Here is a 25,862-nt window from a genome sequence, read left to right as displayed (position 1 = left end):
CTTCAATGAACTGTGCTCAGGTCCTGGATCATGTGGATCCACAGGTCATTGCCTAATTTTTTACTGAGCAGCCAACGTTTGCTAATCGTTCCATCTCTACAATGTACTCTAAACCATCCGAGGAGGTGTTGGACCCTATGTTGAAGGAAATAGATAATAAGGTGAAACTTACAGCTCCATCTATATCTGCCCTAATCCTCGTACTTGGCTCATTTGTTATCTTATATGACAATATACAGCTAAGCTGGTCTCACACTCTTCAACTGAGCGAGATTAAGATCACTTTGCAGCTGTTAATTGACCTAATTCGGAGCCAGTCCAAAGTTCCGCCGACAGTAGCAGAGGATCTGAATCCTTGCAAAAGTCAAGCCAACAAAAACCAGGAGGCGGCTGCCCTGCTATCTAGAACTACCATTTGAAGTGGAGATATTCCAAAAAGAGCCACAAAGAAAAAAGATTTAACCCAAGGTCAGTCTGAAGCCCTGCTGACTACAGCAGCGGAACTGAATCCTTGTGGAAATAATATCAAGCACCAGGTGTTCTGCTGTTTTGTCATCAGGAATCACACTTTCTAATGGAGACATCCCTAAAAAAGCTACAAAGAAATTGAAATACGGCGAAAAAAGAATGAATAACAGACATAGCTCTCGTAACTTCTTGCGCAACTTACATGCCAGCGAAGAGGAAGCGGATCGTTATCGGGATGTGTCACAGTCAACTTGTGAAATTAATATCTGTAACAACGGTTTGCTGCCCTATACAATGAGTTGATATATAGCCGAGGAAGGGAGAGGTTGTCGGAAGTGGCTGCAATTTACGGCATCTTAGTGTGAGGTGCTGCGTGGCAGTGTGGCTTGACAGCAGCGGCGGAAGGAGGCCCATAACCTGGGCATTTGTCCATCTTTGTACCACCACATTTGCTCATTCTCTTTGCCCCTTTCTACTCGCTCCCAGTAAGGTGCAGAATGAGACATGTCTTCCTTTTGGCATAAAAAGGCTGCAGATTTATTTTCACAACATAATAAATTCAAAACACTGCAAACAACACCACTTTATGAAAATAGATCCTAAGGTCCACAAACCTGCTCCCCCCTTTCCCGAACAAAGTCCACAGTAGGCCCAACTCCCCCAAACCTTTCCTGTTCCTGGGCTGGGGGAGTGCCATTTTTTTCGGGGGAAGCTGAGCCCTCATTGCTACCACCAGATACCCCTGCCACTTAGGCCCCCAAGAGGTGCTGGTCCTGAGATGAGCAAAGACCCTTCCGGCTTTCCCATGGCTTATTCGGAGACTGTATCTTGCCACTGGTCGCCAAAACACTGCCACGCCAAAGGTGGTTACCGCCCACCACGGCTCTCTCCTTTCCAATTTTACAATTCCAGTAGCTTCGTGCAAACATTCCAATAAAACAGATCCATCCCAGATGCCAACAAATGCACTCCATCCTTCAAAAAACACTCCAGGGATTTAAAATTAATCAAGCCGTGCCTGATCTGTGGAAAACCTCTGCCCCTGCAAAACTTTGCCATTGCGCCATTCAATTTTCTTCTTGATTTCTCCACCGCTGAGTGACTCTCGCTACCCCTCCATTCCTGCCTTGGAATGATCACCAACCACAAAATCCCTGTTTCGCCCAGCTGAGAGGACAACTCCTGTAACAAAAACATCATCTCCCTCATTAACTCCCCCATCGCCAGGCTTGTCAAGTCGTTCCCTCCTAAGTGAATAATCAGCACATCCGGCCTTTGCTGCTTACCCAGCAATTTGTTGATATGCCCATGCAGCTGAGCCCATCTCATTCCGGGCACCCCGTGCCACCAAATCCGGTACTCTCTGGCGGTCAGTTCCTCTCTCTTGGACATCCAGCTTGCCCCGGCCCTCGACACAAATGAATGCCCAACTACCCAGACGGACTGTCTCCTCCTCTGTGTCACTGGTAGTTAGAAGGAGATGAGAAGGAAGCTGTTAACACTACATTTTATCCGGCCTGATCTATCTCCTGAAACACCCAGATGTCCATCCCCCTATTCTCCTGATTGCTTCCAGGCCTACCTCAGCCGCTGGTGTGGCTGCCTCTATTCTGAAGCAGTGGGTCCCAAACGCCCCTTTCCGTTACCCCCATCTTCTCTAATGCCATATCCATGACCCTTCTGAACTGAAAACGACTCAAGGCCAACCCGTCCCTGTGCAAGAAAAGAGGAACCCCTGCACCCGCCGGCTTCCTGTGCTGAAGATATTTATCCAAGCCTGTTACAGGGCACACTATGCTCCCTTGGATGTCATGGATTGTAACCGTCCTCCCTTTCCCCCCTCTGATCAGTTTTGGACCTTCGAAGATAAATGCATACCCGTCCTTCTGTCAACTGTACATCTTCTAACCTTAGAAACCCAGAGCCCCTACCATCCCTATTTTCGGGCACCAGCTCACTTACCCTAAAGGCTCCAAAAAATGCTAATGCGAAGGCTGCCGTGAACAAAATCCTCTCTAACTCGTCATGGCAAACCACCCACAGGGTTTCAATTAAACTGTGCAGTTTCACAATATCAATGGGCCGCCTTGCATATGGCTTCCTCTCAGCTTGCTTGGCCCAACCCCTCATCGCCATCACAATGTAATGCTCCTTGGTGGGGTCGGCCTTGCCCCCTAGTTTGAAATAATGCGCTATTGTTGCCAAATGGTAAGCCATCCATGATCTAGTTTTCCCAGACCACCAGCCCCATCCAACGAAGGCGCCCACTGGCAATCCCCTCTGCCCCTCCGTTAATATTTTGTCCTGGAAGGTCAAGAACCGCTCCCAGCACCCCTTGTATCTTCTTGCTGTGCCAGGTGCCAGGGCATTGTGTATTAAAGAACTCAGAACCCCCAATCATGCCCCACCACTGCGCCTTGAATGGGGCCATCGCCTTGCTTACTTCTGGGCTGTTCCCCCGAAACCTCTCCCACTGCAAACGAGAAAGAGAGTCAGCGGCACGTTTTTAACCCCTGCAATATGCCGTGCTCTAACTTGAGTGTTCAATGTAAGCAAGCATTTGGTGAGCTCTCTCAGAAGCTTCAATACCCTTGAATTGCTGGACGTCCCCTGATTGATGATCCGGACCACTGCCAAATTGTCAGACCAGAGCAACACCTTTTTGTTATTCAACTCTTTCCCCCACAACTTGAAAGCCACCACAATAGGGAACAATTCCAGCTATGTGATGTCCCTGGTAATCCCCTCTTGGTGCCATACTGCCGGCCAGGCTTGGCTACACCACTGCTCCCCAAAATGGCCCAAAACCATGGGAGCCTGATGAGTCCGTGAACAGTTTGAGTTTACCGCTGTTGGCCCACTCCCCCCTCCATAGCAGGACACCATAGAACTCATTCAAAAACCCATCCCACATTCTGAGGTCCTCCTTTGCCTCAGCCCCCAGTCGCACATGCTGTGATGTGATGTGTGCTGCAAACCCACCGTTTTGAGCTCAATACTCCTAGCGAACACCTTCCCCGCCGGGATGACCTTTCCCGCAAAGTTGAGGTTACCTGCCAATGATTGGAGATCCTTCAGGGTAGCCTTGCTCCTGCTCCTCAAATCCTTGACAGTCTCCTTCAATTTAAACACCTTGTCCCTGGGCAGCCTGCACTCCCCTGCAATTGAGTCAATCTCGATCCCCGGGAATGTCAGCTGTGTGACCAGGCCAACAGTCTTGCCCTTCGCCAGTGGAACCCCCATTTCCGCCATCAACTCCTAGAACGAGCTCATGAGCGACAAGCACTCCCCCGTCCCCGCTTATCCGATGAACAAAAAATCATTGAGGTCGCGCAGGACCCCTCCCCCTTGTGCCCTCTGTTTCAGAGCAAATTCCCAAAATATACTAAACTTTTCAAAATAGGCACATGAAATGTCGCAGCCCATTGGCAAGCATTTGTCATAAAGTACTCCTTTTCCACCTTGAATTCCTACAAATGACAGCTACCGGCTCCAGTGAGCAGTGTGAGAGGCACGAGGCGAGAACCGAGCAGCGCTCAGCTTCCCTCCCCCCCATATTTCCCTGGGTAAGTGTGCAGCGAGTGCATTTAGCACCCTGCCCCTCTGCACTCTGAGGAATGGGGTGCCTAGGCTATCTAGGAGCTGATTACAGAATGAGCCTGCCGGTCTGCTAGACCAATGCTCACTTCAATTTTACTTTCATCACTGTGTCTTGTGTTCTGCGTCCTGTGAGCTCCGACCAAAGCAGTGTTGCACCAGTTGGATTAGTACTGTGTCTCAACTATAGAAAAATAGGACTGGGCAGGCTTGTTGGAAGCAGCCAGTAATCGTTGCCGCTGGCGCAGCATGACGAGTGAGTGTTCGGAATCTTAGGATGCTGGAAGGTCTGTCCCGTTTCGCATCAGAGCAGCACTGTGTCTTGGCATCCCAAGTGTCTCGTGTTCTGTCCATTACATATGGTCAACTGTTATGTGTAAGTTAACATCTCTATGTGGCACCCTGATGCCTGCGGGCTTTCGGCGCCTTACAAACAAATAAATAAATAAAACAAAATAAAATAGTCGCAGTGAAGCGAAGTGAGAAGAGCGTGAAGAGAAAAGCTGTACTTTGTCACTTATAACCGGTAATAGACCGGATATGGACTGGGCTTGGCGGTGTATTGAACCAATCTTGGAGACCTTGGAGAGACCCTGAAGAGTGGGAGTTACAATTCCCGCTGGGTCAACTGTGATTGACTACACGTACTTTGCACATTTAATTGGGACACATTGCTCAAAGTATCAAACCGGAAAAGGTGCTTACTTGCACGCTGCGCAGCACCGCTGCACGCCAAGGAAAAAGAGCATGAAACCCCTCCTTCGCCTTAGAACAAGAGGGGACATGGGAAATTCCTCCAAAAAGGATAAGCCAGATAACTCACTTACGAACCAGACAAAAATCACCAGCTTCTTTAAAGCATTGCCAGGCACTTTGGAACCTGTACTCACTACCAGTCCACAGCCCCTTTGGATGTTCCCTAGGACAATATCCGTGGCCAGTGGACTCAATATGCATCACCAACCATTGATAAAAACAATTCACTATTGAGTTTATGCCTAAATTTACAATATGATTCATTGGGCTCCAACGGCTGACTTTCTGAACCACCAACACAATTTGACAACATTATAGGCACCAACCGTTCAGCTCGTCCTGATTTGGAGCTTCTGGTTTCTCCCTTTGATTCATCTATTAGCGACAGCGGGGCAGATCTTTCTACTTCCTCTATTTCCATTTGGAGAATGCTGATGCATCTGTCCCTTCTTTAAACGCAGTCGCAGGCACACTCACTGGACTGTTTTGGCTTATGTTCTAGATTGGCAAGGAAGCAGGCTGACTTCAAGAGAATTTTATCCAGGGTGGTGGACATCATATTGGAAAATATAGTAAAATAAGTGCGCGTGAGCATCCACACACTGCCCCTATCGTAATCTCCAGCAGCACACCTGGAGTCTCATCTTAAATTTACATCAAATTGAATTCTCCTGCGGCCTCTTCCTGCTCACTGGCCCCTGTGGAGCAGGACATGGTGAACACTATCATTACAGCTGAGACTGAAATGTGTAGTAACTCCATCTCCTCTCCCTTGATTGAAGAGATTGTAGAACCCCCAGACTCACCTCAAATTACCATCAAGGGAGGCTCTCGTCTGCGGAGGTGTTGGGCCTGTCTCATTCATGGCTCTAACCCGCCTATTAGATAGAAGGTCTCCTTCAAGGCTGTTTCTGACCCAGCTAAAGACTGTAACTGCATACCAGGTCACAAGATCCAGGCAATCACTAAAAGGTTTCCCCGGCTAAACAATCACTAACAAGTTACTTTATGGTGAAGTTCGAAAGGTTCAACTGCGGGGCCTGATTGATCGGTGGCTCACTCCTACCGTGACCATAAATGCAACCCTGTATGATCACGAGAAGCAATTTCTTACTGGTTTTAATTCTGTAGCTAATGTATTTGAAACTCGATGCAAACTACCAGGTACCCTACCGCAGAACAGTGTACCACTGGCAGGCACTAATACAGGGAATGTAAAACTCAATTGGGTGCCGCGGTTGAATTGGAGTAAAGAGTATTCTCAACCTATTGTAACCAATCATTCAGGGGGTGCAAGCATTAATACAGGCTAAGCCTTGAATACAGACCTGGCTTTGGGCCCAGTTATAATAACATCAAGATCTTGCCTGTTCTATCAGTCTCAACATTTGTCACTGGCAGAGAAATTGCCAGGTCCCATTATGGGGCCCAACTAACCCATGGCCTAATTCTAATGAAGAGTTATACTCCCACCCCAATCAGTCAATAAGGAGGCGCTAACTTTAAAACGGGCTCTTTCCTGAACGCGTCCTTTGTCCCCTGCCCAACCTCTAATCAAAGTAAGCCCACAACAACAGGTGCCCTGAAAGAGACTTTACCTCCATGACGAACTCAAAAATCTTTGGCAGATCAACCAACTCAAGACTATCTGCTCCAATGACATACTACACATTGAGTTGCCAGAGTTTGATATCCCGACCAACTGGTCCTTAGTTGAATTTGTTTCTCCAGTCATAGTTGAAATGCTTAGCACCTTTCACTTGGAGCTCCAAACCCTGGGTTACCGTCTTACTGTGTGTAGGAAGCAGATCCTTAATACCCCCATGGGAGGTTCCCCATTTTATCCCTTGGGAGACCAGTTCTTGGTGGGCAACAACAACCCAGAAAAAGCTAGTCTTCTTTTAGCATCTCAGAGTTTATCCCTAAAGCAATCTCCCCACCAGGAAAAGGAATGCTGGGTCCCCGAGATTCTAGGGAGCAAAACCTTCTCCCACAGACAACCATGTCAGGTGGCTCTCTTGGAATACACAGGGATACCGCACTTTTCTATGTCAGTTGGCCGCCTTCAAACATATCACTGACAGTGATGTTTTTCTCCTCCAAGAGACTTGGATCTGTACAAATTTTAAATTTGATGGATATTCTATTCTTTGTTGACCTGCCGCCCGCAAAGATCAGGGCCGTCCAGCGGGAGGCCTCGCGATTGGGGCTTGTGCACGCTTTAAAATGAACAAGTACATGGCTGGTCCTTGCGTTCCCCATATACAAGCAGCCACGCTAGAGCTGCATTCTTCCCGTGGGACCCGCATTCTTATTTTAAACATCTATGATTCTCCAGGCAGAACCCACATTATCACCATGAAGAAATCCATTGAAGAAATGGTATCTAAATGGCGACAGCATTTTTTGGGAGACAATTGTCACTGCTGGGGGCTTTAATGCCCACTGTCACACCCTGTTTCTACTCCTAAACAACGTAAATCCAACTTCACGTAGCACCTTGGATACCCGTAAATCTGTGACGAGGGATAATATTGAGTAGGGCAGATTCATGGATACGTATAGTTTTAGCTATTTGAATATGAAAGTGCAATACACCTGAAATTTTACACCCCACTTGGTCAAATGGGGCATGTTTCTTGTCTTTGGACTATGTTTTCATCTCCCCTGTGTTATGGGCTCAGGCTGGCAAGTTATATATCCACTTTACTGACTTAAGTGACCATGCAGTACTTACATGGATAGATAATACCATCATAAAACGGAGGGAGGAGCATAGAACTGTCAGCCTGGAGATAAACTCACAGGGTCATATGATAATCTGATCTTTGCATCAGGGACCTGGCTCTGGACTGGTTGATCTTCCTCTCGGACCGACCTTCCCAGGTTCAACTTGGCACTTTTCTCTCCTCCATCTCACTCTCCACCGGTGGTTTCCTGCAGGGCTCTATCCTCTCGCCTTGGCTTTTCAACATCTACTTGGCCCCTTTAGCACATCTGATCTCCACCTTTTCAGCTAACTTCCAGTGTTATGTGGATGACACGTAGCTCTCCATAAATCTTCCCTCCTCTGCCTCCTCCTCTTCCTCTCTCATTCCTGACTGTCTGCTATTCAGGCATGGTGCACTGCTAATGATCTCTGCCTTAATGCCAGTAAGTCAGAGATCCTTCTCATTGGGACTCCTGCTCCCTCTTTCCCTCACACACTCTGGTCGCCCTCCATGGGCTCCTTTCCATCACCCTCCTGTGAGGGAAAAAACCTTAGTGTCATCTTTCAACTCCTCTCTCTCCTTCTTTCCTCACATCATGGCCCTTGCCAAGAAGGCACACTTTCAGTTGTACCTCCTCAGAGGCATTCTCCCTTTCCTCAGAAACTCAAATGTCTCCAGATCTATGGTCCTCTCTAGGCTGGAATACTGCAACAGCCTCTTCCTCAATCTGCCTAACACCTCCCTTTGCCCCCTTCAATTAATCCAGAACAGGACTACAAGACTTATCCTTGGCCTCAAGCCTAGGGACTGTATCTCTCCAGCCCTAAAATCTCTCCACTGGTTCCCGGTTGCTGCAGGGGTAAAGTTCAAGAACCTCTGCATCATCCACAAAGCTTTCTGGGGCCTGGCACCCAGCTACATCCAACTCTCTCGCCCCAAATACCGTCCTGCTTGAGCCCTTCAATCTTCTAGCTCTAAATCTCTGCAGCTCAGGTGCTTTTCCAAGCAGAGACTGGGGGGTAGATCTCTCTTCAACGCAGGTGCCTCCATCTGGAATGGCCTCCCTGCCCCTCTCAGACTTGGGACAGATCTCCTTACATTCCAGAAGCTTCTCAAGCCTTTCATTTTCTCTTACTCCTTCCCTCTCCACCTCCCCTGCTAATGTCCCTGCCTGCCTCTTGACTGGCTGCCTGGTTCCTTCAGATTCTTACAGGGCACCAGGCCCCCCTCGTTCAGTCTACCCCTGGCACTTGGTCTCCCCTGGCCACGCCCCCTGCACACCCTCAACCTGCACTTGCCCTTCTGCACCCCCCCTGCACTAGCCTGGCTGTGCCTGCTCTCTTGAGCCCTTCCAGCCCCTTACATCGCACTTAGCTCCCCCTGCACTTCCTGCATTTCCCTGGCTCTGTCCACTGGCACTCACTTTTCTCGCAGGCCTTTCTGCCCTGACCAGCATTCCCCCCTCTCCTAACCTCTCCCCTGCACTTCTTGTTACTGCACTTGCACAATCCGAAAATGTTACCAGGCCTAGTAGGACCATTTTTGTCGTTGTCCTCCTTGTTCCCCCTCCCTCTTTTCTTGATCCGCCTCGAACAACATTGTGTATAGGTGCATTAGAAATACCCAATAAATAAAATAAATAAAAGCAACACTTTAGTACACTCCTACACAACTGTTGACGCAATGTCGCTGGTGTTTGAGAAATGTAATCTTGAGATTCACATCAATGCTTCCGAAGGGTAGAATACTATGTAACAACAATACTTCATGCACTGCCCTCATTGACGTTTGTCGGAAAAAGGATTACCGCAGAGCCGTTTATGTATTAAGAGATCTTTGGGTGCAAATCTGGCAGCTTGGAAAAAGCACTGACATCTCTTTCCACAAACTATAAAAACTGTGTAAAAGAAATCACAAACATTCCATACATAATGCTCATTGGAAATGTCTATTCCAGCTGCTTAGAACAAATGACAACAAAAAATGTTGGCATTATCGTAAATTCCTTTCAGGAGGTAGTGCGCAAGAGCTTCATCCAATTGAGGAAAGCAGCTGGACCATATACATAGAAAAACTTTATTATCAAAACAGTTCATATAGTAAATCCTTAGTAGTAGATGAGGATTTTGGTATGCAAGACATACAAAGGGCGATAAAGAAATTTAAACCTTCACGCGACGCAGGTGTGAGCTTGTGCCAGTATGGGACACAATCCACATGGAACATATAGTTCCTGTAAATTCACACCAAAACCTCAGTGAATATCAGTGTGTAAGGAATGCCCTGATTAAGTGTCTTCCTGATTTCGTGGCAGCAGTAATGGAAAGTATTTTCAAACCTATTACCAACGATGGACTGATTCCTCCAAGCTGGAGGGAATCCCTCCTGGTACCCGTTTTCAAAAAGGGGGAACGGATGGATCCCTCCAACTACAGAATTCTGGCAATTCTGGATTCCAGCTCAAAGATCTTTGCATACCTTATCTTACAAAAATTGAACGCATGGGCTGACGAATACACTTTGATGAGAAAATACCAAACAGGTTTTCGGCAGGGGCACAGTACATATAATATATGCACATTGGAGTATGTAATTTCGGAGACATTGCCCTTTCACAGGAAAATACTCTATATATGTTTTATATACTATTCCAAACCATTTGACAATGTCCTACGCCCAAAACTGTGGGAAGAACTAAAACAATGGGTTTTGGATTCTTAATCAAGCAACATTACACATGTGCAAGCATGAGAATACGCATTAACCACAGTGGCTCTTTAAGTGAGTATCCTGACTACCCGCGGGCTCAAACAGGGGTGCATATTAGCACCCCTCTTATTCAATCTCTATGTCATCCGATATGGATGAAACACTTGGTTATTGTCGAAACCTTACAGCTAAGATTGGTAAGGAGCCCTTTCTATGGATGAGTTGTGCCGACGACACAGTTCTATTAGACCATACGTCTACCAGCCTACACCATTCCATGGATAGTTTATCGGAATACGCTTGGCAGAATGGAATGGAAATCAATCACAATAAAATCAAAAATTATGGTAATAGGTGACTGTAGCAGAAGGTCACTCCCTTTCAAGTGGTCTTTAGACAACCACATCTTGGAAGTAGTCAATAACTATTTATACCTGGGCTTTCCAATTAGGCCAAAACCCATTCTGTATTTGTATGGTGACCACATTATTTTAAAAATAATGAAAACATTATTACTTATAAAAAGGTTTATTTCAAACAAGGGAGGCCATAATGTGGAAGGACTATGTATGATCTACAATACTAGTATTGTACCAGGTATTTTGTACGGTCTTGCGGCCTTGTCTTCCTCCCATCCTCCTGGTTTGAAAAACTTGAGGGGAATCTCTTGCGTTCTATCCTGGCCATACCAAGGGCCATCCCAGTGGAGACTCTGAGGTGCGAACTTGGCACGATATCCATAAGGGCTCTCTGGTTGATCCAGCGGAGCAAATGTCTTGTAAACCTTCTTATGAGCAGTTCAGACAGCTTACAGGGGGAATTGGCTAGCCATTTGCAGGATAGCATAACCCAGGGTTTTTTGAGTGACTTGCAGATGTCTGTATAAACCTCCTTTGAAACCATAGGGCTCACTTTCGACCAGGCACTGGCACTCACAAATTTTCATGTAGTACTGAAGGATAAGACTAAAACCTGGGATTGTTCTGAACATACAGCAAACTGTCTGTAAAAAGATGATACTCTCAGTACTGCATGCAGAATTTTGTACCTAACGTTCCTTGTACTTACCTAAAAAAATAGTCCTCCAGGTTTCATTACCGATCTTCATTTTAACATACTACCTACTAAGGAGTAGATAGGTGGTTGGAATGGGGTACCATATTATGAGGAAAGTACGTGCTGCTTGTGTTTCACTGCAACAAGTAGACATATTTTGACTTCATATAATATACTATACTCGCACTATACCAAAGGCTATGGAGTCATCATCCACAAGGAAAATTTCACTTTGGATACATTCTGGAGTATGGTCTATAGTGCAGAGTCTCTGGTCATCACATCTGGGGCATATAATGATTGCAAAATTGCTAAAGTGTTACTTAAATCCTGAATTTTAGTATACGTCACTTTGCACAATATGTTTCTCCCAGGACTTTTTTTTAGGAATCCTGGGAATTCATAAGACAATGACTTCACTTTGTAGTGTGCACATCACTTTATATAGAAACTATTTCTTAGTATTTTAAAAGTAATATATTCATGATTTTATTTAATAAATGTGCAATTTCTTTTTACTATTTTGCTATGTAGCATTACATATGAATTTGGAAATTGTTAATCCTACTGATTTTATGTAATCATTTTCTTTATTGTGTATATATCTTGTTGCTTTGCTTTAGTGTGAAAGGTTAAATCTGTTAAGCAAATGCACTTAATCCCAAAAAAAGAAAGTAATATCTCTAATTTATTGAGTAATTAATTGTCTCAGCCCCCAGCAGTACCTTTATCATCAGTGGCCCATAGACAGTTGCAGTGCATGAAGACTACAGTATGCGGGATGAAAGAGGTCCCTCCCCCATTCGTCAGTGAGGAGAATGCAGATACCTGTCTGCAGGGTAATCCTGGACAGTGTTGTTGTTACAACTTCTGATATTAGACCTCAAGTGGTGAAGGAATGTGGATAGTCGTTTGAAGCCTTTGAGATCAGCCTGGACTCAGACCTCAACGGGAATGCAAACCCAATTGGAGGAGAATGATGACTGCTAGCTCTAGTCTGAGATCTGGCAGATTCTATATGGTCACATTGGGTAGTGTGATGGCATCATGAAGCAAGACACAGGCAACAGACTTAAAGTTCAAAATAATAGACTTTATTAAATCAAATGTCAGGACGGTAGAAGGCCTAACTTGCCCTATGCTAAGGTGGGATTTCGTTACCTGAATGAAACTAAGGAAAGTCTGAGTCAAAGAGTTCAACTTAAAAGTCAGTCTGTGTCCAAAACCTATACCTGCCCTCACAACTACAGCTAAACAATGTGTAGGGATGTAAATAATAAAAGAAACAGTGTTTAACCCAAAGTCCTAAGCTTCTTCCAGCTTGGATTTCTCTTTCTGCTCCCCTTCCCCAAGTGCAAAATACTTCTACAAAAGTCTCATGATTACCTTTCGCAAGTTGAAGGTGATACAGTTCCCAAACAATCCTCAGGGTTCCCATCCCCAAGTTCCAAGCAACACAGTTCAAACACAAAGAGGTCTTGAGGCTCCGTTCTCAAGACAAGCGTAGTTCATCAAGTGTCAGGGTTCCCTTCCCCAAGACTTTAACTTCACCACCACAATGTCCTTGGCTATCGGCATTCAGGGATCACTGGTCTAGCTGGGCACAGTTGTCAGACTAAACGGTCTACCCATCACAGGTCGCGCAACCAGGATCCCTGGGCTCTTCAGCCCACACAGGTTCTTTAGTACTGGCTCCTGTGCACTAAGTCACCTTCACTCTGCTCCTCTTTATCGGCCTCTAGGCTTTATGTGCTGATTTACACTCCTCTGGCTTCTCTGTCAGCCCCGTGCCTCTGCCATCACGTGTCACACACCTCTATCCAGTCATTGGCCTTGCTGCATTTCATTCACTCATAAAAGTTCACTTTGAGGGTATTTTGTTTGCACCCCACCTTTTTATGACTCTCTGTCACACTTGCGCCTTTTTCATAATTTGTTTTCACATGGGCCTCTTGGCAGTTCTCTTTATTTGCTTAGCCCATTAAGTTTTATACCATTGCTTAACTTCAGCGTTTCATTTAATTCGGTTTTCAATATGCATTCATGCAATTTAATGTTAAGTTTCCATTCAGTTCGGTATTCAATATGCATTTGTTTTGCTTAAAGGAATGGTGCGGTCAGAAATATTATTGGCCAAAAAGATGGCCAATAATAAAACAAATATCTAAAATATATATATATTTTTTTAAGTCCCTATGGAAAGTATTGAGCAAATGAAGCTCAAACTTTAAAATGGAAAGCACATGGGGGCATCCATTTTGTGAAATGGATGCCGCCTGTGCTTGCCTTTGCGGCACTAATGAAGCAAAAGCCAGCCAATTGTAGTAAACAAAAGCTACCCCTGGGTGCCAGACTCGGAGGACGGAGAGCAGAGACTACAGGCAGGAAAGCTGAAGCTGCATCCCGGTAAGTGCTAATTTTCTTTTTAAATAAGCACTAGCTGCATTGGAGGAGCCCAGAAAACTTAGAAATAAAATCGCAGCTTTTAAAACGTTGGCTTTATGTTTGCGGTAGCTTCAGCTTGGAGCCCTGCGCTCCAAGCTGAACCTACCGCAAACATAAATACACCGTTGTTGTGTTTCAAATACGCTGCAGTTTTTCTTTCTAAGTTTCTCGCGCTTCTCCGAGCCAGAGGAGTCTGAGAAACTTAGAAAGAAAAACTGCAGCGTTTTTGAAACACAACCGCGTTGTGTTTCTGCCTGCCGTGGCTATCACTTTGAGACCCAAAGTGAAAGCCAAGGCAGGCAGAAACACAACGCGGTTGTGTTTCATTGCTGCAGTGTTTCTGCCTACAGCAGCTTTCATTTTGGGGCTTTGGGAGCCCGAGAGCTCCAAAGTGAAAGCCGCTGCAGGCAGAAACACAACACGGGTGTTTTGAAATGCTGCAGTGTTTCTGCCTACAGCAGCTTTCACTTTGGGGGGAGCCCGAGAGCCCCAAAGTGAAAGCTGCTGTAGGCAGAAACACTACGCGGGTATTTAGAAATGCCGCAGTGCTTCTCACTGCGGAAGCTTTCGCGTGGAGTCTCCTGGGCTCCCCCAACCCTGAGGGAGTCCAGGAGACTCCAAGCGAAAGTTGCCACAGTGAGAAATACAACGTTTTTGGATTTGTAAATGCTGCAGTATTTACAAATCCACAAAAATATTGTTATTCTGAATGTGGCAGCTTTCGCTGGGAGTCTCCTGGACTCCCTCAGGGTTGGGGGAGCCCAGGAGACTCTACGCGAAAGCTGCCGCTTTCAGAATAACAATGTTGTTGTATTTGTGATTGCCGTGGTTTTCCAACCACGGCAATCACAAATACAACAACGTTATATTTTTAATTGGTGCGCCTCAGCTTTTTGCCTTCATTTTTTGTTTTCTGTGCTTCCCTGGGCTTGGGGAGCACAGAAACTTAAAATGAAAGTGAAGGCAGCCTCCTCAGCTCTGCTCAGGCTGCAGTAAGAAAAAGCTGCCAGTAGGGGGCTTTTGCTGCTTGTTTAGTGCAGCAAGGGCAGAGCTGAGGAGGCTGCCTGAAATCACAAAATGGATGCCGCCTAGTGCTTCCCATTTTAAAGTTTGAGCTTCATTTGCTCAATACTTTCCATAGGGACTTAAAGAAAATATATATTTTAGATATTTGTTTTATTATTGGCCATCTTTTTGGCCAATAATATTTCTGACCGCACCATTCCTTTAAGTTTACGTTTGCAGCAACCAGAGACTTTAGAAAACGTTCTCTCTGAGGCACGCGACCACTCCGATACAAACTATTCCTTCTCAAACTTCAACAATGGAAATGTTCTTGCTCATTCACTCACGTACTAAGTTATACCAAGTTTATCATCAGTCAGAAACATACCGGTCCCATCGATAACTTTCACAGCAATGCGGAGCACACAAACCTCCGATATTAGGGGTCCAACTTCTGCCTCACGGACACTCCTGTGTCTGCTCACCAACACAGGAGAACAAGAACTTTCGTTCAAAGGGAAAGGGACGGCTTCTCCACACAGCTCCCTTCTCCATCTTCAGTTTGCCCAAAGGAGTCCCAGCTGCCACAACACGCTTCACGAGACCAGCTCTCTCAGCAGTCCCCCGCGTCTCGGTCTTCTGCAAACAGCAGACTGATTTGCAGCAGTTCCCTCTTACGGCTCGCCTCCTCTTAAACAAGGTCCCCTGCTGGTCTCTCCCACACAGGCCTCCCTGTTGGTCCCAGTGGTGTTCTCTGCCTCTCATGTTATAGACCAGCAACCCTGTAACTGGTTGCAGGTGGGTTTTCTCAATTGAGCTTGCCTGACATTGATTAAGGGGGCATGCTTGACCTTCACAACATTTTGCAGGCATCTTCCTTGTCCCAGTACTAAAGTGGTGAAATGGCTTAGGGTTCATCACTCTTAGTTGCCTCTCCCTCGTATCAGTACTGTCAAGTGTCACATGAGTGGAAATGAGGGGAGCTGGTTTACAATAGCTTATAAAGGTCGGGGGAAGGTTTGGTTGGTCATCAGTAGGGAAAGGGGTATACCATGTCTCGCCCGCGTGCACCCCATTAACAATCCCCAAGGACCCTACACCCTGATGATCCTCCCACACTTCTCCACCCTAAGGGTCGGGATCCAAGATCGATGGCCTTTCCCTGGCCACCTGAGAAGAGGATCCAGGGGGTTTAGGAGTGAGAATACCCTCAGGTTTCTCATAGTATTCAGATCACCGAGGGAAGGTGTACTACACTATTAAATGGCCATGCTCATGGTTATGGGCCTACCTCTTCAAAACATCCATCTGCAGTGAAGGAGTCATTTGTCTTCACTTCTGGATAGTGGTGGGGGGGCCTGGGCTGTTGCAAAGCAATCCGCAAGCGGGCTCATCTACTTTACTGAGAGGATTGTCTGGTCTGGGGATCATTGCTTAGGGTTTCCTCGTACCACTCCACTACCCTATGCATTGAACCAAATACAGGCTCATGAATCCAATTGTGTCTCCAATGTTCATTCAGAAGTGCCTGTGGTTCTTAACAGATCAAATGTACTTGCCTTATTCCATGAGATCATGTTGTTATGCCTACTGTCCTCTTAGGATATTGATACGATTTATTTTCTTGACAATAACAGGATGGATATTGTAGAGCTAGGTTTAAACTCAAGTTTAATTGGCTGAATAATGAGATATGGCTCAAGACTGGGTCGGCTGCCATTAGAGCACATTGTTCATATTTACTCTGCAAGATCAGCACCATTGCTGATTGATGTTGCAGCTGTGTGGGGTTACCACCCGGCCAAGACAGCCCAGGTCAGTGAAAATCAATTCCTGAGGAAAATCATGGGTGTGCCTCAAGTATTCCCGGGGTACTTGCTACACAAAGAACTCGACCTGGTCCATGTAGAAGACCTTATACTATTACAACCATTGGCCTATTGGCTATGCCTATGGAGAAACTCTCATCTGTCAGAACCTTGGTGAGAGATGTAATGACCTTGAATGTCAGTGGCTCTTCTGTCTGGCTAAATTACAATAAATCATCTCTCTGCAAACTTGGCTGCATGCATTTCCGGAGTGAGGAACCATCTGTTAGCAATGTTGGATAAAGGGAGTTCATTGGTACCTTTATTCTATAGAGCAAATGCCAAGGGGAGAAAAAAATTGCATAAATAAAGTGTGAAATTTTGACACAAGAATATCCCTGCCGTAGTTGCCAAGATAAGTTACGCCCAGTGGTTTACAAACCCAAGGAAAAGGGAAATTATTCTTTGTCTTAGAACAAACATACTTTTCACAAACCAAATGGCACCCTTTCCGCAGAGCAATAGTACCGCTGGGCGGAACGGTGTATGTTATTGGCACAACGCGCATGACTTGCAACACTTTTGGTTTTTTTAAACTGTTTGCGATCCTGAGCAAGACATTCCTCTTTCCAATATTGAGGGTGTGAGGAGTGAGACATGTTCATCCATTCCCTTAGGCTTCTTTTTTTATAAGGGTCAGATTTGTAGACAGCATAGTGTGTTTACTCCTATATTGAAAGTGCTTTTTTGTTGCATAGCAAATTCCTGCGAATTACATTTTCCATGTTCTGCTTCTTTCAATGTACTATCTATATAGGCTGTTTTACTCTATTTTTTATATATATGCATTGCTATGGTTGTATCGTGTCTATATTGTACATTATTTGATGGAAATCACTATTTTCCCAAATAAAGAAAGATTAAAGTAAGTTCCAACAGCTCGCAAAAAGCCTTAATGGTGGCCGTCCTTCTGGGGGTTGTTGGTGGCTTGTAGAAACTCGATATTTGATCAAGCTGAGCTCGTCTCGGATTCTGTTCAAAGATTGCTGGCTTTAAATATTTTTGTGAAAGGGAATGCTATGAACAACCCCCTTAGTATTATTGTCATCTATTGCAATCCTGCATATTCTTGTCTGGAAATGTCCCTGCTTTCCTTGGGAAACATTCTTGGTAAGGTGTTGTTGAAGGATGATGGTAAGAATTTGATGTTAGTGGGTGTTATAAACCCCGAATGTCTAATCAGGGAGACTGGGTTGAATAGATCTGCCTGGCGTTGTAGATACAGTGACAGATGGAATGATTTTTTCTGGGGCTTATAAATTGCAAATGGCTCGATTCAGGGCATTTAAATGGCAGTGCCACATGGAACAACATGCTCGCTGCTGTTTTGAGGTCTTGTGGGAAACAGTTTTTGTAGATACCCACATTTGTACTGTTTCACAGATGAGTAACCGACTGAAAAATGTCTGTGCTAATGGTTCTTATTTAAATAACAACCTGCGGCTTTTTATTAGGGGCGCTGCTCTTACTGATAAATTAGATACCCTCATAGTCCTGTCTTTTGTTTCCTTTTTATGGAGTAAGGAAATCCGTAGGGATTCTATCCTTACTGGTACTTCTATAAGGAGTCATTTAGTTGATAGGGATATCCTTATTAGGACAATAATTCTGAGAGGGAACCTTAGGTGTTTGGCAACATTGAGCAGACAGGGCCTGGATTGTACCAAGGAAAATAAAAGTCTTAAACAAGATTTTAAGAATTGGAGTAAGGGGCAGCGTTTAATGTTGAATCAGAGGGATGGGGAAGTGATGTTGAAAGCTGTGATCTCTGGTAACAGTAGGAATTTGTGGTCACTGATAAATGACGACATTTCCTCACGAGCCGTTTCTAGGACAATTCAGTCCCCAAAGATCTCTTGTGATCCCATTTGAGAATGTATATAAGCCCTCTAAATCAATGCTTCGGATCAATTTCGACTGCTCAATATGGAATGTGTCCTTTGATGTGTTCTCAGTAGAGCATCATATTAAGGAGGCATCTTTCTCTCGGGCTGCGGGGCCTACTGGCCTTAGTAATACGGTACTGAAGAACGATAGTGAAGTATGGGCCAATACTCTGTTTTTATTATTTAATGATATTATTAGGCACAAACGTATCCCTGCCTCCTGGAAGTTTGCTCTTGCTGTTCCTATTTACAAAAAAGGGCGACCGGTCTGATCCCGTGAACTACAGGCCGATCGCCCTTTTGGACGCCGATAGCAAGTTGTTTTCAGCCATTGTCGTGGATGAGCTGGAGGCCTGGGCAACTCGTCGACTACAGATTTTTCAGACAGGTCTTCGAAAATGTCTGGACATGTCACTTAAAGGCCTTCTACTTAGTTGTCTGCAAAAGAAGGCTTGGAGTGGAATGGCTCCCCCCCTTATACACTGTCTTAATTGATTTTTCGCTGGCTTTTGATTCAGTAAACAGGAGCCTGCCATGGCACAGGTTACATTCTTGGTGGATCCTCTCTCCCCTATTAGCCTTAATACAATATCTGCATGAAGATACAGTGGTCCAGATTAGACTAGTTGGCCTGCGCAGTCTCTCAAAGCCAATAGAGACTCACAGAGGACTGCGGCACAGTTGCTTTTTGGCTCCTTGCTTATTTAATTTACCTATCTCTGACAATGGTGCTTATCTGGAGAATGCATCCTTTATGAGCCCTAAGATTGGCTCATTGAGAGTAACATGGCTCGCTTATGCAGACAATTTAGTCTTAGTTGACACCACCCAGCTGGGGCATCAGATGCTCTTGAACGCCGTGAAGGAATATGCAGCTGCTAATGAGTTGGTAATAAACCATAAAAAATCCAATCTTATTTGTTTAATTAGAAATGGGAATTAACTGTATGGCTACACATTGTAGCTGGATGAGGTGGTCTTAACCTTGGTGAGAAAAGTAACCTATTTGAGCTTTGAGTTTTGGGCAACCCCGAATAAGTCGCAAATAGTGAATAGGCTGAATAATGAAATTGAACAATTTGTGCACCAGATGGGGAAAATAAAGCAAAAGTAGTGCAGATTCGATGTAACTCCTCTAATTCAGTTTATAGGGCCAAAGTGATCCCCTTGATTTTATATGATATGGAAGTTGAGCCCTGCGTTTTTTGGGGGAAATTATCGCTTCTGATTCGGGGTCCCCGTTTTCGGAATTGCGTGTTATTCTAGATACTATAATGGCGACTGTGTTACTAAAGCTACAGTGTTTCGTGGAAGGCATTTTGAAAGATTGCGGCCTCTCACTGGGACTTCGAATTCTAATCCGCTCATGGTTAAAAAAGATTTTTTCGCCATGACTGGAGTAGGACTATTGATTGTCTGCAAGGATATTCTTTGTATGGCCCTTTATCCATTTTGGATGAACTCATGGGCACTGTGCCCAGATATGTAAACAAGTTTCCAAATTCCTTCTGGTGTGACACATTTTTAAGATTTAGATTGAATGGCATTTTAGCATCACGCTAGAAGGATTTGGTAATTTTAAACGGTTGTCATTTTTGCCTGAAGGATGAGACTCAAACACTAAAGCACCTTATGGTTGCCTGTCCTGCTCTAAGTCATCTCAGAATTATATTACAGGGGGCGACTTGTAGAACAGGTGTGCTGGTTGAATACGGATGAATTTTGGTACAGATTAAATTCTGGCAATGAAAGGCTGCTGAAGTTCTTCCATTTGTAAAGCATCTTAATGTGTTAAGGGCCCCAGAGAAGTGATTTTCTCTCTGTACATTTTAGCTTGTTGAAAAATCAAATGGCCGATCCATGGTGGGTTTGTTGCTTGCTATTTATAGGAATATGAATTATGCACTTAATTGTGGATTTCAGTGTTTTTATTCTGTGTTTTTATTCCATGTTTTGATTTAATGTTATTGAAATTGAACTATACTGTACTTTTATGTTCTTTCATATGTTTTCTCTTCATATGCTCTCTTTTGTATTTTTTATGTGAAAGGTTTAATATATTTAACCATAAGATATTAAAATAATATATACATATATTTATTTAGGCACTTTACTTGCTTGACACACTATAGAATTGAGATATTACATCTTTTGTAATGCTGTGCGATAAATCAGTGAGTTGATTAGTATTTTTAAAGGTACCATGAGAGCAATGCATTTTTTCATCTTTGTTATTGTGTGAGAGCACTTGTTGGAATGAACAATTATTCTGGTCTCATGGTGTCTATAAGAGTGTGAGAGAAGGTAGGTTACCATGAAATACCTTGTTCACATTGCAAGCATCATTACAGGTCTGACGGTAATGGTAAGATCAAGTGGTATTTTATACAACTCCTATGTGTAAAATGCCACCAATTAAAGGTTGTGATTGCATGGAATTTTGACTGCATTGGGTACACAGTACTGCCTTGGGTAAATATGGGCTATTTACTAGAGGAAGTACTTTCTATGTAACCGGTGCCATAAATGTCCCACATGAGCTGGTCCGATAGCACAGCAAATAGAGCACCACACACCGTGGGTAGTAATAAACTCAGATACCCCAGGGTTTGTAGCGCTATATAAATGCAAAATTATTATTATTATTATGATCCTAACCTTTAATTAGGTGTTATTTAAGAAAACAGAAGGCATTTAAATACCCCTTGTGTTCACCGTCACCACCATGCCTGTAGGTGTTATGTGACAGTGTATCAGCTCTCTTCTTAGTTGACATTGGGACATTTTAAAATGCTACTACGCTGCGTGAAAAACAGTACCCGGAGAGCTAATTTGTTATTCATTTCTTTTCAGAGAGGAACATTTTAAAGAATGTGTGAACTTCATACACTTCTGTCGTATGAAGGGGGGGAACTGTCTTGTCCACTGGTAAGAGATGTGTTTATTTATTCGCGTATATATTGCACATGTGTATGGCGCCTATACACAAGTGTTTCCAGGCGCCAACAAGACAATGGGGGTGGGGCAGGGGAGAAAAAACAATAACAGTACAAGAACGGTCCTACTAGGCCTTGTGACATTCAGATCGTGCAAGTGCAGTGAGAATAAGTGCAGTTGGGAGGGGGAAGGTCAGGGCGGGAGGGCGAGGATGAGGGGAGGGCGAGGGAGAAGTGCAGAAATGCAGGGGCTGAGGGGGGCCCAGGAGGGCAGGTGCCAGGGAGAGCCAGGGGTAAGGGTCAGCTAGTGCAGGGGAGGGGTGGACAAGATTCAGGCTAGTCAGGGAAGGGTGCTCGAGGGCATGTACTGGTAAGGGGTACTGAGGTAGACTGGACGAGGAGGGCCAGGCCCAAGTAAGGCACATAAGGGTCCAGGCACCAGTCACAGCGGTGGGGGGAAATTTAGCAAGGGAGGGGGAGAGGGAAGGAGGAGGAGAAAAGGAAAGTCTTGAGAAGGTTTGCTGTACATAAGGAGTTCTGGCTCAAGTCTGAGAGGGGCAGGAAGCCCATTCCAGAGGAAAGCTCCTGCCTAATAAAAAAAAACTACCCTCCACTCTCTGCTTGGAGAAACGTCTGATCTGCAAACAGTTGGAGCTAGAGGACCGAAGGACTCTAGCCGGGAGATATTTAGGGAGTGAACATTGGCTGTAGCAGGGTCCAGGCCCCAGAAAGCCTTGTGGATGATGCAGAGAATTTGATCCTTGCAGCCACTGGGATCCAGTGGTGAGATCCTAGGGCTGGAGAGATGCAGTTCCTGGGCTTGAGGCCAAGGATTCTATTTATTTACTTATTGTTTGCTTGTTAGGCGCTTATACAATGAGAACATACTGTTTCAAAGCGCCCACAGGGCAGGGAGGGAGCAAGGGTGAGAAATACATTGATAATGCAATATTTAAGAGCAGAGGGGGAAAAGGTAGAAGGTACAAACCTACTGTCCCTTGTGAGTATTCAGAATGTGCAAGTGCAGCAAGGAAGAGGGAAGAGGGGGTAAGTGCTGGGGAGTCCAAGCTCATGGGTGAGCCACAGATGAAGTGCTAGGAATGTTGAGTGCTATACAGAATGAGGCCGCAGGAGGTGTAAGTGCGAACCTCCAGGGCAGAGGGTGTGCAGCTGCAAGTGCTATGGATAGACAGGAGCTGGGCAGAATTGGTGTGGGAAGTCAGGGCCCTGAGGATGCATAAGGGCCCAGAACACCGATCGCAGCAACTGTGGGATTAACAGAGGAGAGAAGAAGGGATGGAGGAGTAAAGTCTTAAGGAGCTTCCGGAATTTGAGAAGATCCTACTCAAGGTGCAGAGGGAGGGATAGGCTATTCCATAGGAGGGAGCCCGCAGAGGAAAGTGAACGACTACCTACTCTCTGTTTAGCAAAATTCTTTTTACACAAAGAGTTGGTGCCAGAGGAACGTAGTGGTCTAGAGAGAGAGTATTTAGTGAGATAAAGTTGAAGATAGTGTGTTCCCCAGGCCCAGGCAGCCTTGTGGATTATGCAGAGGGATTTGAATTTAATCCGTGCAGCAACCAGGAGCCAGTTAAGACATTTTAGTGCAGGAGAGATACGGTCCCTGGGCTTAAGGCCAATGATAAGTCTGGCTGCCCTATTTTGGATTAGCTGGAGGGGTCGCAGAGTGGAAGATAGAAGATTCAGGAGGAGACTATTGCAGTAGTTAAGCCTAGAGAGAACCAGGACTTGGGTCACATTGAGCCTCTGAGGTAAAGTGAGAAAAGGTAAAATTCCTTTGAGAAGTAAGGGCTGAAAGTGCGACTTTGTGGCAATGTCCTCAGTGTGAGGGAGGAGAGAGAGGAGTTGAAGATGACTCCATGGTTTCTGGCTTCAGTTGAAGGCTCAGGGGGAGAGCCCAAGGAGGAAGGCCAGATTGAGGGGAAGACGGAGGGAGCAGGGGTCCCGATGGGAAGGATGTCAGTTTTACAGGCGTTGAGGCAGAGATCGTTAGAAGCGCACCAGGACTGGATGGCAGATAGGCAGTCAGGGATGATGGAGGGTGCAAGAGGGTCAGCAGTGAGTTTGAAAAAGAGCTGTGTGTTGTCTGCGTAAAACTGGAAGTTGGAGGAGAATGTTAAAGAGCCAGGGGAAGAGTATAGAGCCCTGGGGACACAACAAGTGGAGAGGGAAGGAGGAGAGGAGAAGGAGCCCAGGATGTCTTGGGAAGAGCGGTTAGTGAGGAAAGAGGTCAGCCAGTCCAGGGCCCGTTCCGAGATACCAAGGGTATCGTGGAGCTTTTGTATGAGGATGGAATGGTTGACTGTGTCAAAGGCAGAGGGGAGATCGAGAAGGATAAGGACAGCTGGGTAGTTGGAGTCCAGAGATGCGAGCAGATCTTCACAGGTTTTCAGAAGAGCAGTTTCCGTGCCTCTGGATACTTGGAATCCAGATTGACGGTTGTGGAGACCACCAACAGGTTCAGTGCGAGAGTTGAGTTGGGGCAAGGTCAGTTTCTCAAGCAGCTTCCTCAGGAAGGGGGTGATGGAAATACGGTGGTAGCTGGCAGGGCAAGTAGAGTCTGAGGATGGTTTTTTTCAGGAGTGGGCACACAAGGGAGTGCTGGGGGGGGGATCCAGTGGCAAAAGAGTGATTGCAGAAATCAGCGAGAGCAGGGGCAAGGGAGCTGATGGCCCTGGGTGAGCAAGGGGAGACCTGTTTAGAATGGACCTTTATGGAGTGGACAACTCTGGTAACTTCTTCGGGTGTGACAGGGGAGAAGGAGGAAGGAGGGGGATTGAGGAGAGGGGGCTGTGGGATGGGTTGTGAGGGAGAGTAGAAATGGTGGTCAGGTTGTCCTGAGGTTTGGTAGCAAAGTCTGAGGCCAGTGCATTGCAGAGGGCTTGGGAAGCAGATGTGGAGGAGGAGACTGCGGAAGGGTTGGCTAGTTCCCTGCAGATCTTGAAAAGTTCAGCCGTGTTGTTAGATGCGCCGGAGACCCGTGGCTGTATGTGGGCTCTTTTCCTTGCATGGATTGCGAGTCTGTATTGCCTTTGGAGCAAGCGGCAGTCCATTTTGTCAGAGGATGAGTCTGAGGTTAGCCACTTCCGTTCTGCCGTCCTGCATTTTCTTCTCAGGGCCACAAGTTTGGTCTCGTACCAGGTGTTAAGCTTAGAGGCAGATTTCAGGCGGATCCTCATGACTGGGGCAGGAATGTCAAGCGTGTTGGTGATGGACAGGTGGAGGTTGCTGAGGTCAAAGTCAGAAGTAAAGTCAGAGATGGGGGTGAGGGGGTGAAGGCGAAGGCAGCCGCAGTCACTCGTTTCATCGGGCGGATGTTAGTGAACGAGGTTGGTGGAACTTTATGGGGGGTGATCAGGTGCCCAAAGGGACCCAGGTGGATGGAGAGGAGAGAATGGTCTATCCAGGAGAGAGGGGTGACTAGTGGGGGGGAGAAAGGGGTCAGAGTGTATGAAGGCATTCAGAGTATGTCCAGCAGAGTGGGTTGGCCCAGAAGGGAGAATGGAGGGGGAAAGCGAGGTGCGGAGGTCAGTGAAAAGAATGGATGCAGAGCCAGGGGAGTCCAGTTGAATGTTGAAGTCACCCAGGAGGAGGAGATTAGAGATGGATAAAAGTAAGGAAGAGCAGAAGTCAGCCCATTCAGAGAGGAACAGGGTGGTGGCGCCTGCATGCCGGTAAATGGTAGCAATGGTCAGGGTGGAGATGGGAGAGATGACCAACTTGCAAACCAGGCTTTCAAAGGAAGAGTAGTACTGGGTATATAAGATGGGAGCAGGAACCTACTCGGGGAAGATTAAGGCAACCCCCCACCAGTGCAGTGAGGTGGAGGCATGGAAATGATCTTGAAGCCGTCAGGGAAGAGGGAGTCAAAAGCAGTGACTGAGCTGGCATTGAACTAAGTCTCTGTAAGAGCGAGAAAGTCAAGGTGAATGTCTTTAAGAAGGAGACATATGTCAGCGGAGTGTTTGTTGGCTGAGCGGGCGTTAAGAGTTGCCAGGTGGAGGAAGTCTGTGCTTTTGAAGGCTTTCTGAGGTGGAGTAAAGAAGCGTGGTACACCAGTCAGAGAAGGGAGAGAGAGAGTAGATAGGGGAGATGCAGGAGAAGGAAGGAAGTTAACGAGAGAAACCAGGATCGGGTCAAAGGGAAGGAGATTGGGTTGTAGACCCTGAACCAGGATGGTGCCAGTGGGATTGACATTAACAAAGCAACGTGAGGATGAGAAAATGGCCAAGAGGACTACCCACTTGGTGCCACCGTTAATGGGAGAGCATGTGGAAGGAGAGAGACATGAGATGGGGGGTCCATACATCTGGAGAGGGGACAGAGAAGCGGATATCAGTGAAAACCTCTCTACAGGAAGCACTGACATAGGTGTCTGCAAGTCCAGGGGTTGCACTCAAGATG

At 45.9% G+C, this 25,862-nt stretch overlaps 1 protein-coding gene across 1 annotated transcript in view; it reads left to right on the top strand.

The window, feature by feature from the left end:
- DUSP15 (dual specificity phosphatase 15) overlaps positions 1-25,862 on the top strand; it is a 321,250-nt gene that overhangs the window by 162,169 nt on the left and 133,219 nt on the right. The window contains exon 5 of the mRNA XM_069651004.1: positions 21,355-21,429. Coding sequence (XP_069507105.1) covers positions 21,355-21,429 — 75 coding nt within the window. The remainder of the gene's footprint in view (positions 1-21,354; positions 21,430-25,862) is intronic.

This window comes from Ambystoma mexicanum, chromosome 3p (assembly GCF_040938575.1).
Source record: "Ambystoma mexicanum isolate Mex_15411 chromosome 3p, UKY_AmexF1_1, whole genome shotgun sequence".
Lineage (NCBI taxonomy): Eukaryota > Metazoa > Chordata > Amphibia > Caudata > Ambystomatidae > Ambystoma > Ambystoma mexicanum.
The sequence above is the reverse complement of the archived record's forward strand: the minus strand, read 5'-3'. Positions and strand labels throughout refer to the sequence as shown.